The 13658-nt window shown below is 37.1% G+C and overlaps 2 protein-coding genes across 2 annotated transcripts; one reads left to right on the top strand and one right to left on the bottom strand.

The window, feature by feature from the left end:
• Nucleotides 1-49: 49 nt before the first annotated feature.
• LOC120802894 lies at nucleotides 50-1705 on the bottom strand. Its single transcript, XM_040151075.1, has 4 exons — nucleotides 1550-1705; nucleotides 1318-1419; nucleotides 850-1032; nucleotides 50-733 (listed from the first exon to the last, which is right to left on the bottom strand). Exons 1-4 carry the CDS (start codon nucleotides 1703-1705, stop codon nucleotides 542-544), a joined length of 633 nt encoding a protein of 210 aa, XP_040007009.1. The 3' UTR covers nucleotides 50-541.
• A 7756-nt stretch (nucleotides 1706-9461) lies between these two features.
• On the top strand, nucleotides 9462-11666 carry epd (ependymin). Its single transcript, XM_040150827.1, has 6 exons — nucleotides 9462-9848; nucleotides 10025-10056; nucleotides 10179-10316; nucleotides 10405-10591; nucleotides 10698-10779; nucleotides 10930-11666. Exons 1-6 carry the CDS (start codon nucleotides 9773-9775, stop codon nucleotides 11054-11056), a joined length of 642 nt encoding a protein of 213 aa, XP_040006761.1. The 5' UTR covers nucleotides 9462-9772; the 3' UTR covers nucleotides 11057-11666.
• The last annotated feature ends 1992 nt before the right edge of the window (nucleotides 11667-13658 follow it).

The raw sequence follows: 13658 nt of genomic DNA, 5'->3' as shown, positions 1-13658 counted from the left end.
AACTTAACAGTAAGTCATCACAGTTTCAAATGCTCTGTCTCTTTATTGGAAGTCATACACAAATATATTTATCTTTCAAATATAAAATGTCTTATGTAAAACACTGTATCTCTGTATTGTAAGAGAAATAAAACAAACCACTTTGAAATAAATAGCATTTAATAAATATGTCAATAAATAGTAAATATATCTTTGGAAAGTCCACTAAATTGAGAGCTTGGGGGAAAAACAGTGTGCTGGGAAGTGTTCTCTGTTCTGTGAGCTTATTGCTAACTCACAGTTAGAGGTAAGACAGAAACTGTGGGAAATACCCAAGAAAGCCCTTAAATATACTGGAATGCATCATGTTAAAAAGCAGCCTTGCTAAAATCAGAGCTCCATGTAAAGTGCTGACAGCACCACTAAGCCTGATTAAATTTATCACAACTATTATTGCAATTTTCTGTTAACTGATGATTGTCAATTCAGCTTTTCCTTCCTTTTGTCTGTTTGTGTGCATGCGTGTATTGTCCGGGTTACAGTACTCTTTTTCAGTACTGAGTCATAAGTGTGTTTTGGAGGCCAGTAAGAGGAAGTCCCTTGCCAGTTTGGTGAGGTAAAGGTCTAGATCCCTCAGAATGATGTAACCCTCCACTCGGCCGTCCCATACTGTTTCGGAGCTGGTTTCTGGGTTCAGAGCTGTTCGTACCGTGGGAGAGGTTGGTTTCATCCAAGAGCTCTTCATGTAACTAATCTGGGGAAGAAAGCAAAACAAATTTTTACCAGACTAGTCATGGTGTCACTTCCTCCCAAATCTTTGTGTGAGCCAAAAAAGGGACAAATTGTGCATGGATTTCAGACGGCAGATACCTGATTGTTGACTTCACTCATCAGGTCCCTCAGATCCAGCTGAATGTGCTTGATGCGACTAGGTATAGTGGTGCGGACTGGCACCTGCTCTTTCTCCTCATTCTCCAGCTGTTTTCTCTTCCACTCCAGCATATTCCAGTAGGCTTGCATGTCCCAGGAAGCAGCGTGCAGTCGTTCCCAGTCCTGAACAAACAACAAGAGAGAATCAAATGATTGCAGAATCAAAATTCGCGCAAATTGCGCAACGCCCTTTTCTATATTTAATATTGAAAAAGGGGAATTCCACGTCCAAGTTTTACTTTCTGCAAATGCAGTTCTTCTGCTGATGTTACGTTTTTTTTCTCCCCACAAAGGGAAATCATTTTCAAAACAATGGAAGTAATTTTCAGAAAACTTTGAGAAAGTGCAGAATAACCACCACAAAGTCATTTTCTATGGAACTGTTTTGAAACACAGGCAGATACTAACCGTCAGCTTCAGCCAGCTGTAGAAATCTGTAGAAAGCAATGGCAGGTCCTTTAACTGTCTGCTTCTGTCCTCAAAATGCTTATTTCCCAACTGATGCTCCTTCTATAAAAGTAAACATAGCAATGATTACAGAAGAGTTGTAGTAAGGAAAATCGAATGCTCGATGTTTATAAAGTTGGCCAGGAATAAGGTGGCCAGTCAGGGAAGCAGGTTAGTTTTTTCCAGTACTCACATATTCCTTCAGCAGCAGCTGGACACGGGTTCGGGTGAACCTCGTGAGACGATAGGAGTTGTTATATTTATTCCTCTGAGGGACTGGGGATGGAGCAGAGTCCACACAGTTCGGTATGTAGCAAAGAAGGATGAGAGCCAGGCACCAAACAGTCATCTGAAACAAACACGTGCTGTTACATTAAATCAAAACAGCAATTTGCAGTGCTGTTTTTCAGGTATAAACTGGCTAAGATATATCACTTATGTGTACAACAATGTAAATGAAAACCTCATGCCCATACATTCTGTCTTTCTTATGTAATTCAGTAACACTTGGTCTGGTTGTACATTCATGGAAACAGCATTGTCGTGATTCCTCTAAATGGTGTCAGTGTGTAAGGAAACATGTTTTTTTATACCATTGTCTCCTTTTTGTTTTTAACCTTGCACCCTGAAATGTCTATGCAAAGTCCTGAATCCTAATCACCAGACCACAGATTGCAGACTTTGCCAGCATACCTAATCACTCACTGCTGGTCTACTGCAAGTGCCTGAGTACCAGAAGTAGAAGTCTAAAGTCTTTTTTTTCTTTCAAGTTCCCTGGTTCTGTCTAATTAATCTGTAGGAAAAAGAAGCAAATCTTGCTTTTTATTTTCGTTGTTACTCAATTGCATCACATGTTGTTGCAACACAGGCTTCTTGATGAGTCAACAGGTTTCTCACTCGCTGAAAGCATGACAGTGTTCTCTAATGATCTTTCCCAATTCTTGATACCAAAAGCTCACTCAATTCTACACAAATAAACAGCACAAAAGTTATTGGAACTGAACAGATTATGCATAATAGATGTCATCAAGCATACAGAAACACTGCAGCAGTTTGACAAGCCTTTACTTGAAGTTTGATTTACACACAAACACACACACACACACACACACACACACACACACACACACACACACACATCTCTAGATATAGATATAGATATAGATATAGATATTAGATAGATATATAGATAGAAAGATAGGAAGAAAGTAATTATTCAATTCAGATGATTCCCTTACAAATACTTAAACCATATAACTCTATATGTCTATATTTCTCTAAAGTATTAATATTTTGTAGATGGGCTTACCTTGGAGGAGCAGTGGACTCCACTCTGAGCAAGATTCACACATGTTTTAGTGAAGCTCACATACTGTTTATATATTTGTGACCTTTCTTTCGGTTTCTGACAGATCTGGATCTGGAGTTTTTAAATCCCCCTCCCTCTCTCTCTCTCTCTCTCTTACTCACTCTGTTTCAGCATCTTGTGGTCACCTATATGATTCAAGCAGCGGTGAGGAAGTAGTTCTGTAAGAAACCCAGTATAGCATTAGGTTTTACTCTCTTTAGCACATCTCAGTCAAACTACAAAGAAAACGCCACTGGCATGTGGGGAATGAGTGTTTTCAGGAGCACTGATGGAATGTTTAGGTTGCCCTTGTCTATAATACCTATTATTCAAAGTGATGTTTTGCATTCATATAATAAACAGTTTCTTCTCACATTGTGTGATTAGGTCCTTGTGGCTTTAAGTACAGCGTATGGCTGTGTATTCAAGGTGCATCACCTCTTTAATAGGATATTTAATGTCACACAGACACACAGATGAGGAAAGAAAGCAAATTGGAACCTCTGTGTAAAATCTTCTTCAGTGTGAACTATAAATAACATCCTTTTTTAATTATTGCTTTTCCCACTTATATCCTGTTTAATAACTGCTTTAATTTTATATTCTTTTTAAGGGTGACGCTCTCTGGTAAATTTACAGCAATGTGTATTCATGTGCACTGTCCCCGTTAATACAAGAATGAATAAATGACTAAACTGTGTTATTCCTGCAGAGTTTCATCGCTTAGTCATTTAACTGTGACAGCGAAAATGTCAGGCTGTTAAAAGCCCGAAATCTTATTTTTTCAAGAGGCAGCTAAGTTTAGTCTTGACTATACATCTTAAGGGAATAAACCAGGAGTCTCATGATGTAGATGAGTAACGGTCGAAGCAGTTGCGATGAATCTCACAAAAAAAAGAAAAAAACCGGACACAAATACTCAAAAAAAAGGCCCCTGTCGTACTGATTGGCATCATCATTGAGTGTCTTTATTAGAAATAAGTGTTTTTATCATAGCTCCTAGTAGCAGGGGAAATTGGTACACACTCTGCTAGAGTTTGACATCACAAGTGTAAACAGGTCATAACATAACATTAATTTAATACTGTTTTTGCTATGACAAATGAAAAATGGAAGGAAATAAAATATTTCCTGACAACACATACTGATTCTTCTAGTTTGAAGAATGACGCACTCAAAGTAATTCTAGAATTCAAGGCAGTGACTTTTTAATGATATACACTTTTTTAAATTAAGTTTTGTATTCCACCATATTTTACTCTCTCCATTCACATCTCTTTTATTCTACCAGATCATTGTATTAGCCTGGAGAAAAACTGGAGACACATTTAATGGAGCCCTTATCCTGGTTCTGTCGGAATGTTTTTATTTCTTTTATATTATTCCACTGGAACTTTTTTCTAATATTTTACCCCCACTGTACGTTATTCTGTTTGCTTTTCTTTATTGTTGGTTTTTCATGGCCTGCCTGTGCTGTGCTGCGATGATGATTATTATTACTAGTATCGTTATTATTATGTGTAAGAGATGTGTTTCTCTGAGTTTGGAGCAAACTGAAGCTGAGGCTGATTACTAGAATCTACTGAGGCCATTTCCTTATCACTGCTGCCATGTAAAGTCATCATTATTAAGGAAATCATGAAAAACCTTATACCAACTCCATGCCATTTACAGTACATTTGACTCTAGATTTCCATATGGGCTCTGCCTGTTTTTTTTTTTTTATTAAATCGGATCTTGCAGACAAGTACTTTTGTTATTATAATTGAAAGTGCTATTGAAAGTATATATTTCTTCTTTTCCTTATGTTTGAGAGAAAAGCTCTTTCTTCCAGAAAATTATGCAACCATGAAAGGGTTGATAAATCTTTGGAGGTAAATTCCCAACCAAAGATAAATCCAATGCCTACAAAAATAGGAAGTCACCCAACATTCGATGGAATGACAACTGGGGGATATTCTGTCATCATGTTGAAAATTGAACAAAATTCTGCGATGATTAAGGCTTTCATGTATTGATTGATTGGTGAACTCAGAAGAAATTTCTTTTGAAATACTGTATATACCGTGCCTGTAAAGACTATTTACAGTTTGTCTATTTGTCCGGTGGTAGTTTGTTTAGTGTACAAAATACAGGGCAGCTGATCTGTAAAATCTCCTTTAACAGTGCTACATTAATCAATGAGAGGACTGAGGAACACCTTTTGCATACCCTGGTATTCTGCTTCATTCAGTTTTCAACATTTATATGTCATAGATTTAAGAAAATCCCAGCGAACCCTGGGCAGGTTCTTCTCACACTCACACCTACTCACCCCGACTGAGCCCACAGAGCACAGGGCATTGACCTGTGTCACTGACCACACTGACTGTTAAAATAACCCGATGGGACACTGTCAGAATAACGACCTAAACATGAATTTTTCTTAAAAAGGGGCTAAATATACTTTTAAAAATATGCATGTATATTAAATATACATTTCTATGAGCACATGCCTGAATAAAACAAGCAACATCATAATAAAAACACTGTCAGTGAAAAGTCTTGTTTTTTTTTTAAACGTCAACAACAGCAAAAGTGAAAAAGAGAAATCAATGGTAACACTTAAATCTAGGGTGTTAAATCAGGGTGCAAAAAGGGTGGGGTTATTTCTCTGAATATACCAGGTGAAACAAACTACACATATCTCATTGTGGTGTCAAGAAACATTACAGTGTGTCTTTGGCAAAGCGACAGAGGAAAGATGAGATCTTTTTTTCCTTTCATGGCGCACAGGCCGTGCTGCGTGCCTTTTCCGGGTCTGGGCACACTGGCCAATCACAACAACGTTAGTTTAATGTACGTTACCATTCAGCCCCTGGTCTCAGTGGACAAGATCAGGGCTTTTTTTTTCTTTCTCAGTACGCCCATTTCGGTGGTTTCAACGTACCTCTATGTGGTGTGGAAGTTTCACTTTGGCATAGCAGTGTCTCCGGGTTTTTGTTTGACTGCAGGAAAGTCTAGACAATTTTCTTGTACTGTACTTGCACACAGCTGAAGAAATAGGTTGTCAGTGTTGCTGTAAATGTTCATGAGGGTTCAAAGCTCACTTTTATGACCAAATGCATTCAATTAACCTACATCAAATCTTACTTTTTCCTTATAGTGTTGTCATTGGTACAGTATTCTAGTTTACATAAGATCAATTAGTAAAAATGTATTGCCCCAAAGTGTCATTACATATTTAAAGTGTTTACATTAAGTTTCTTTTTAACTTGCTGTAAAAGAGCAACTGCATGCCATATATAAGTGCAGGACCTGCTTGTAAGTTAGTATTTATTCGCTTAAATCATTTTAAATCACTTTAAATATTTATTAGAATTTTAAGACATTTCTTTTCCATGACTAACATCAGATTCTCTCTAAACTGATGAACTATTGAATGGGTGAGGGACTGCTATATTAGGTCAGTTCTGAAGGTTAGAAAAGATGCCAAGACTGCACCTACCTAGCTTTTCATGACAGCATAGCAAGGCTACATGGGTTAGGTCATGTTTTTGACTTTATTTGTACTGTATTCGTGAGCGAAGATTTAACTGCAATTGTTTAGTCCATAGACTGTATATTAAAAGGTTGAGACATTATAGCTTTATTGTGATATTGTTATTAAGATTTTTTTTTTTTTCAAAGTATACATGGAAAGGAAAAATATATAAATTAATTTAAAAAAGAAAATATACAGCATAGCAATAAAGATTTTTTGAAGACAGAAAATTGGGTTGGGAGTGAGAACATCAGAATAATGTGAAATTGTTTTTATTAATTTGATTATTCAAATTGTATCTTTCTGGTAAAGGTCAGACTGTTGTTGCCACTGGCTTCAAATCAAGTCCCCAGATGGTTGAGAAAGGTGTCCCACAAGGATCAATATCAGGGTCCCCTGTTACTTACTAATATTCATTTTCCAACTGAACATTGCAACGTCTATTTTTATGCTTATGGAAATATCTTGTGTACTGCTGCAAACCAGGCTTTCTCCAGGTTATAGTCTGCTTCTGATGACCTACAGACATTTTTCACTAATTTAAGGTTTTTTATAAATTCCAAAAAAGACAACACGTATGTATTTTACAAGAGAAATTTAATCTAATACAGATCTACTTAATACAGATTTAGGAATTTGATTAGATAGGAAATTTTCATGCTAAATTCACATTGAACACCTCACTAAAAATTGAGATTGGTTTCTTACACCATAATAGAGCTTGATTCTCCTTTAATAACAGAAAAAAACAATCCACTATACAATCCACTATATCCACTATAGTCTATCTACATGGGATTATGGAGATATCCTATATGCTCAAAATGCTGGCACTATCCTTAAACCACAGAGCACCTTTCACCTCACTGCTATTCGATTTACTATGGTGAGTTATATGAAGTTGGAACAACATTTGTTAAATTGTTTGACATTGAGTGGACAATGGACAAACATGATACCAAATCACAGGAGAGGTTGGCTTGAAAAGTTCCTCATTCCAACTCTGAAATGGGGAAAGATTGGTTTCCATTACTATGCAGAATTGCAGTGAGAGACATTGAAGTTGTACTGGTATTTTTGATGATATTTGTGTCTGTGCGCGTGCTTACTGCTTTGTGTGAATGGATTGTCTTGTTGTAATGTTGTTTTCTGACCTTAGTTGTTTAAAAAAAAAAAAAAAAGGTCTCGATCTTAATGAGACTTCCTGAATAAGGACAGCATAAGTACTTGCTAACTAATAATGTTTTGGCTAGTAATATGATGATTAAATGCCCAAAAGTGCTATATTTTAAAAACCTACTTCCATACTTACTGTGCTTTACATGAGAAAATAAGAACTTATACAAAGAGATATGAGATAATAAACTGTGGGTCAGTGTGTGAATCCCAGTTCATAAAAAAGCCAACTTGCTCACAGAAAGAGAAAATGCTGAGCTCCACTTCAACTGGCATCATGTGGCCAGTAGAAGGGAAAGAGGAGCATAAACAGAAGGGCTTCCCTCATTTTCATAACCTCCTCCCCCCCAAAACTCTCCTTATACAGTAATGTTAAATTTCCCTTATGACATGCAGAATTTACTCTGTCTATTTTCAGTCTCATTCATTTGTGGTTTCAGGCAACCCCTTTTAGTTTTGTTATGCTTTTCCTTCCTATTTTGTGACTTCTTCAATTATCAGTATTTACTGCTATACTGAAATGCAGTTCTCATATATATTCAACTTATTATAAATGAACTATCATGTGAATCAGGTGTTTATAACAAAAATGGTTCTGAGTCATTTAGGCATTTTCATATATAGGACTATACTGTAACTATACTGCCTAAAAAAGTACCAATATTTAGGTTATATATATATATATATATATATATATATATATATATATATATATATATATATATGATATATATATATATATATGATCATATAGTATAAGCTATAGACTGTGAAAACATCAGAGGTCATGGCAGGCAAACAGAGATGCAGGACACGTGAAATAAACAAGTTACTGCTGTTCACTGAGTTGTTAGCACTGACACAACAGGGACAATTTGTTGTGCAGAAGAACAAAAGAAGACAGCTCAACAAAGTTGAGTTGTGACAACAACACATTCCTGGCTCATGCAGTTGCCCTGGTATAAACACCCCAGGCTTTCTATTTAGTTTGGATCGCTTTTATAAAAGAAAGGGTAAGGTTGTTTTGGGGGGCCACTTCGGACCAAGACTCTTCAGTCTGCTATACGGCCTCAGAGTGGGGGATGTTAAAATCTGTTATATCTCTATAACATTTTGAGACATTATCCATAAACCTGGCTGTCTTGCTTCATTATATATGTCTTGTCTTGTCTGTTGTCTGTCTTGTCTTTCTTTCTTTCTTTCTTAGGAATCCTGTTCAGCATATAAGATTTAATCTTTGGATGCCATTTTGCATAGTTGCTGGTAATAATATTTAGTCCACATGACACAGTGCTTTCTCCGTTGATGTCCAAATGCCAAGTGCATCGCTAAGATTAACTTTATTTTAGAGATAATACAGGGATGTCTGCTACATATTTATTTACCTAAGGGTCCTACAGTTCTGTAGTAAGTTCTCTTTGTAGCAAATAAAAGCACTTTATGGAATCAGTTGACAGATGGTAAAACTTTTTCCCGTGGTATTCACTTTGTTCTCAAAAAGCGTTGTATACTGTCGAATTGTAAAGAAGACAGGAGCACATGAGATCACAAGTTGTACGGAGGCCAGGAACTGTCCTCTCTAAAGCTTAGGGGTGCCATTTATTTAGACTCCACTCCTGAAAAAAACGAATTCTGACAAAAGGAACATTAGATTAAATGACATTAAAGCTTCATCCTGAAATTGAAATCTCATAAATTAAAATCGTTGTTAGGCATCTGCAGACATTCTGCATGTTCCCTTGGCTTGCCAGCAACAACTAACTAAGGAGTGTGTATCTTTGTAACCTATGTGGTACGGGAAGAGTCACCGTTCGAAGAAAGGCTTCAGTTTCTGAGAGACACAGGCTGCATCAGTGTCTGGCCAAACTATTTTCAAACGTAGCTATAGGCCAACATGACTCTGAACAGTCATCAGTGTAAATGGGAAACCGTTACATATAAAGTTAAATATAAGTATTAATATAATGTTTATATAAGTTAAATAAAGCCAAAAATTGTTATTGAGAGATAGCTCTATTTCCCTCACGTGCGAGTTGCATTACATGTAACACCCTGAAAGATGCTTTCGAAATTATGAGATAAACATTGCACGAAAACAACCGAAGACAGCTGCACAATCACAAAAGAAAAGAGGGACAGAAAAATCCTTTTACTGGGTCACCACCCGCCGGGACAGGGACTAATTTGTTTAGACAGCTTGATGTTTGAAGTCTAGGGGGCAGTTGTTAAGGCCTTTTTACGTAATGCGCCTTGACCGCCCCAAACCGTGGCTCTATAAAAGCAGCAATAACTTAACTGAAAGCTAGATGAGCTTAGGGTTGTTTTTTGCCATCTCGAACATTGTTTTGTGACTCCCCTGGACCAGGAAAATGTACGCAGCTGTTACGCTCTTCGTCTTCGTGTGCATGACTGCGACCGCCCATGCCGAGCACCATCAGCCTTGTCGTAAGAATTTGTAGTCCCATCACTTTTTTTATTATTATTATTTGATTTGAGTTGCCCATGTGTTTGGTAGCTGCCACGATTGCAAGATTTCCTATTTGAGTCAATATTAAACAAAACTACATAGCTTACATTAAAAATGTGTCAAATGAACCCTCTGACTGGCTGTTGTGTTTCAGATTCACCCAATATGACAGGATCCATGGCTGTGGTAAGTTTTTTTCAATTTTGTCACCATTTTTTGGCCCTTTTATAGCACCAGGACAGGAGCTGGAAATACAGCATTAAAGCCTCTCTCTTTCTTTCTGATTGTATGTTGTTGAATGACGCCAGATTACCATGAAGGGTGAAGTAAAGGCATCTGGTGCATTCACTTACGATTCAATGGGCAAGAGACTACGGTTCAGATCAAACGAGAGCCACCCCTTAAACAGCTCCATGGGTTTGGATCTACTGATGTTTTTTGAAGAGGTAACTGATTTCTAGCTGAAGTACATTTCGCAATTCACTTGAAACTGTTTTGCGCCTTGACATTTAAATCCGTGTCTACGTCTGGCAGGGGATATTCTATGAGATTGACAGCAAAAACCAGAGCTGTGAGAAAAAAGCATTGCAATGCACCATGCATCCTCTAGCTATCCCCGATGATGCCAGGTTTTTGGCTACGCTGAACGTTGGGAATCCATCCATTGAAGGGGAGGGATTAAAAGTCAATGTATGGACAGGATCAATGTCAGACATGAAAGGTGGGAGAGATGCTGTAAAATAATACATGGGCCTTTTCTGTGACAGAGTTGTGAAGTGTACGTTGACATTTATCATGACTTGAATGTTTTGTTTTTCTGTTTTCAGGCCAATACTCTATGTCTGTAACTATGGGATGTTTGCCTTTGAGCGTATTGTACTTCAGTGAGCCCACATCCTTCTTAATCAGGTTGGTGGGTTTTTTTTTGTTTTTTTTTCAACACTTGGCAGTTAACACTCTAGGGATGTTTATGCAACTTCCTACTTTCTACTGGCTGCAGAGGTTATAATGAATATCCTAGAAAAATCTCCTTGTAATTTTTGTGTCCCTCTCTCACAGCCACTCTGACATTGAAATCGAGATCAAGGATCCTGATCTCCTCGTGGTGCCTACCTTTTGTCAGGGACAGCCTGTGGAAGAGACACCTGAAGGGACAGTAAACAGTTTCCTCAATAGTTTCATGTAGATGAAGCCTCACCAGCAGAAAAATCAAACCCCTATCCAAGTGTGGCCTGCCAGAACTTTAGACTTCTCTCTCCTTTCATGTGTGACTCGAGTTTTTCGTGTGACACTGCACTGCATCACATCTGTTTCCATCACAACTTCCACTCCCCTATGAAGATATGGCTTTGAATGGATCATACTGTATACATACATTTTGATATAAAGGAAAGAAATATGACATGGATTATAGAAGTAGTCATAATTACTAACAGTTGGTGGCTTTTCAAGTCGGTACTGCTTACAAAACCTGTAAGATATGATTAATGGAACAATAAAATGTCAAAGCTGTCAAAGGTGTAGAGATCATTTTTTTCTTCCAAGATTACTTCTTTGTAAAGTGTTTCATTTTGGCCTGACACTGTACAACTTTTGGACACAGCCGTTTTGCAGCAAGAAACCATTTCAGAACTGTACGGCAAGATTAACCCACTACGGGGAAGAAATTAGCTGATGAGCCCAAACTGATAACCAAACATTGTTCTAGAGTGTGTGCATTGTGACCTTTCACCTCCAAATATCAGAATTATAATGATTAATAATGATTTGACCCAGTAACTACACAGTATAGCACAGTACAGATATTAGTTTCTGGTCATTTGATTTAACAACAATTTTATGAATATGAAACTCATAAACACAATATCAGCTAAACCAATTTTTAAGAACTACCAACAGAGTCTCCAACAGCGTCTAACAACGATGTTAACATCAGTATAATCGTTGCTAATATCAGTAAATTTGAATCAGTATCAGTGTGATCATTACAAATACCAACATTAACATCAGTGTTGGTGATATCTGTATTAATACCAAGTTGTATTTATGAGAGTTTTCTACTCTGGAGGCCAGTCTACCTGGTGTAGCAAGGAATGACCTTTACAAAGAAGTAATCTTGGAACACTAATACTTCCAGTGAAGAGAACAGAGCAACCAAATACAGCAATAAATAAATGAAAAATAAGAAATGATCATGGAATCATTATGTTCATTGCACACTAGTGACTGAGAAACTACAACAAATTTAAGTGACATTAAAGACATTTCTTTTTTTTTTTTGTATTTCTTGCAAATATTTTCTTTGGAGCTATACCAGTAATAATATTATTAGTAACACTATACTCTTGATTATGAACTAAAATGAACTGTACCATATAACTCATGCTGTTACAACAGCCCTGTAATATATATTATCTACAATAGTGAATGTTTTGTTACCCTCCATTTACATACGTGGTGGAGGAAAGAATATCTAGCCTATTCATTGCAATGAACATAACTATCACATTTTGTCCAATCAGAACCAGTTGCTAGGCAAAAAAAAAAGAAAAGAACAAAAACACAAATAAACTAGATCATTTCTGAAGAAACTGCAATGGGATTGCTGGAAGCTGACACTAAACTGCGTTGCTGGCTGCTAAAAAAAAAGGCTGAAGCATAAAGTCGTATGAAGGAGTAGGTTAAGTTATCTGAAGTGAAAAAGGGCTGAGTCAAATGTTAGACAAACACAACAGACATCAGAGAAGTAGTCTAATCTTCTTAATTTCTACTGGGTGAGACATGGATTCTGCTGAGAGAGACCTCTTAAATTCTGGCTTACCAGTCAAAGACTGTAACTCCTGTCACCTAAATTTGTATATTGCGAGAATGGGGACTCTGCTGAATGCAGTGACGTAAATTATTATGTTTTGTGCTGTCACAAATGTGGAAGATACAGCGAGTTTAAAAAAAGGGGGGTTGTTTCTGCTTTTCTCTGGAAATCCTGTTCTTAATTTGTGTTGCAGTCTATGAGGCAGTTGGATGGTACTCCTGTCACTCAGACACTCATGGAGCAAAAAATGGGCAAGTCTGTTTGCTTAGATAGTTGCATTGTGTGAAAGAAGACAAATCGCAGAGTCTGGAAAAAAAAATGATATGTGAAGAGTGAAATTTGTGGCCCTTAGGACGAGTTAAAAAGAAATTTTTTAGAACAACTTAACACCTTCTCCCACCCTATCTGTAATGTCACCCACTCTCAGCCTCTGAACATCCCGTCCAGTCATTTCTATGGGAAAAATTGCTGAAAAAATGTTGAATATTTTGGAAATGAGACATATTGCATGTCGCTGAGAAAAGTAATTCCCATCACCTCCTGATTGAGCCGCACATTTTAATGTTTGAATGGCGATTCTATGACAAACGGTGTGGGACGAGTCGGGTGACAAAAAAATGAGTGGAATAATAATAATAAAGTAAAAAATTTGGGGGCTTAGAAGAACATATGTTGGGATTTCTTGCCCAGCAATAAGAGAGATGAAACATTAAACGTTTAAAAAGACAGAGGTTAATTTCTTGCTTTTTTTTATTATCAGTAGGGATTAGTAGCCTAAAGATTTCTATGGAAAACTTTTCATCATTTGTGCTGAAGCACGAAACCATGCATTTGGCCTATAGAACACTGACTGGTTCTGAACAAAACAAAAATACAATTTTTGCATGCAGGGTTTCAGGTTACAGCAGGCCATGTGTCTTTCATGTTCAAATGTTTACCCTCGTGATGAAACTAACCTATGACTTGAAGATGTAAA

The sequence above is a fragment of the Xiphias gladius genome, chromosome 17, assembly GCF_016859285.1.
Source record: "Xiphias gladius isolate SHS-SW01 ecotype Sanya breed wild chromosome 17, ASM1685928v1, whole genome shotgun sequence".
In the NCBI taxonomy this organism is placed as follows: Eukaryota; Metazoa; Chordata; class Actinopteri; order Istiophoriformes; family Xiphiidae; genus Xiphias; species Xiphias gladius.
The sequence above is the reverse complement of the archived record's forward strand: the minus strand, read 5'-3'. Positions and strand labels throughout refer to the sequence as shown.

Coding starts and splice junctions, on each gene's coding strand:
- LOC120802894 (XM_040151075.1), bottom strand. CDS start 1,705: ATGACTGTTTGGTGCCTGGCTCTCATCCTTCTTTGCTACATACCGAAC. Junction 1,420..1,549: donor AGCTGCTGCTGAAGGAATAT/GTGAGTACTGGA, acceptor TTACTTTTATAG/AAGGAGCATCAGTTGGGAAA. Junction 1,033..1,317: donor ACAGCTGGCTGAAGCTGACG/GTTAGTATCTGC, acceptor TTGTTTGTTCAG/GACTGGGAACGACTGCACGC.
- epd (XM_040150827.1), top strand. CDS start 9,773: ATGTACGCAGCTGTTACGCTCTTCGTCTTCGTGTGCATGACTGCGACC. Junction 9,849..10,024: donor CGAGCACCATCAGCCTTGTC/GTAAGAATTTGT, acceptor GTTGTGTTTCAG/ATTCACCCAATATGACAGGA. Junction 10,057..10,178: donor TGACAGGATCCATGGCTGTG/GTAAGTTTTTTT, acceptor GAATGACGCCAG/ATTACCATGAAGGGTGAAGT.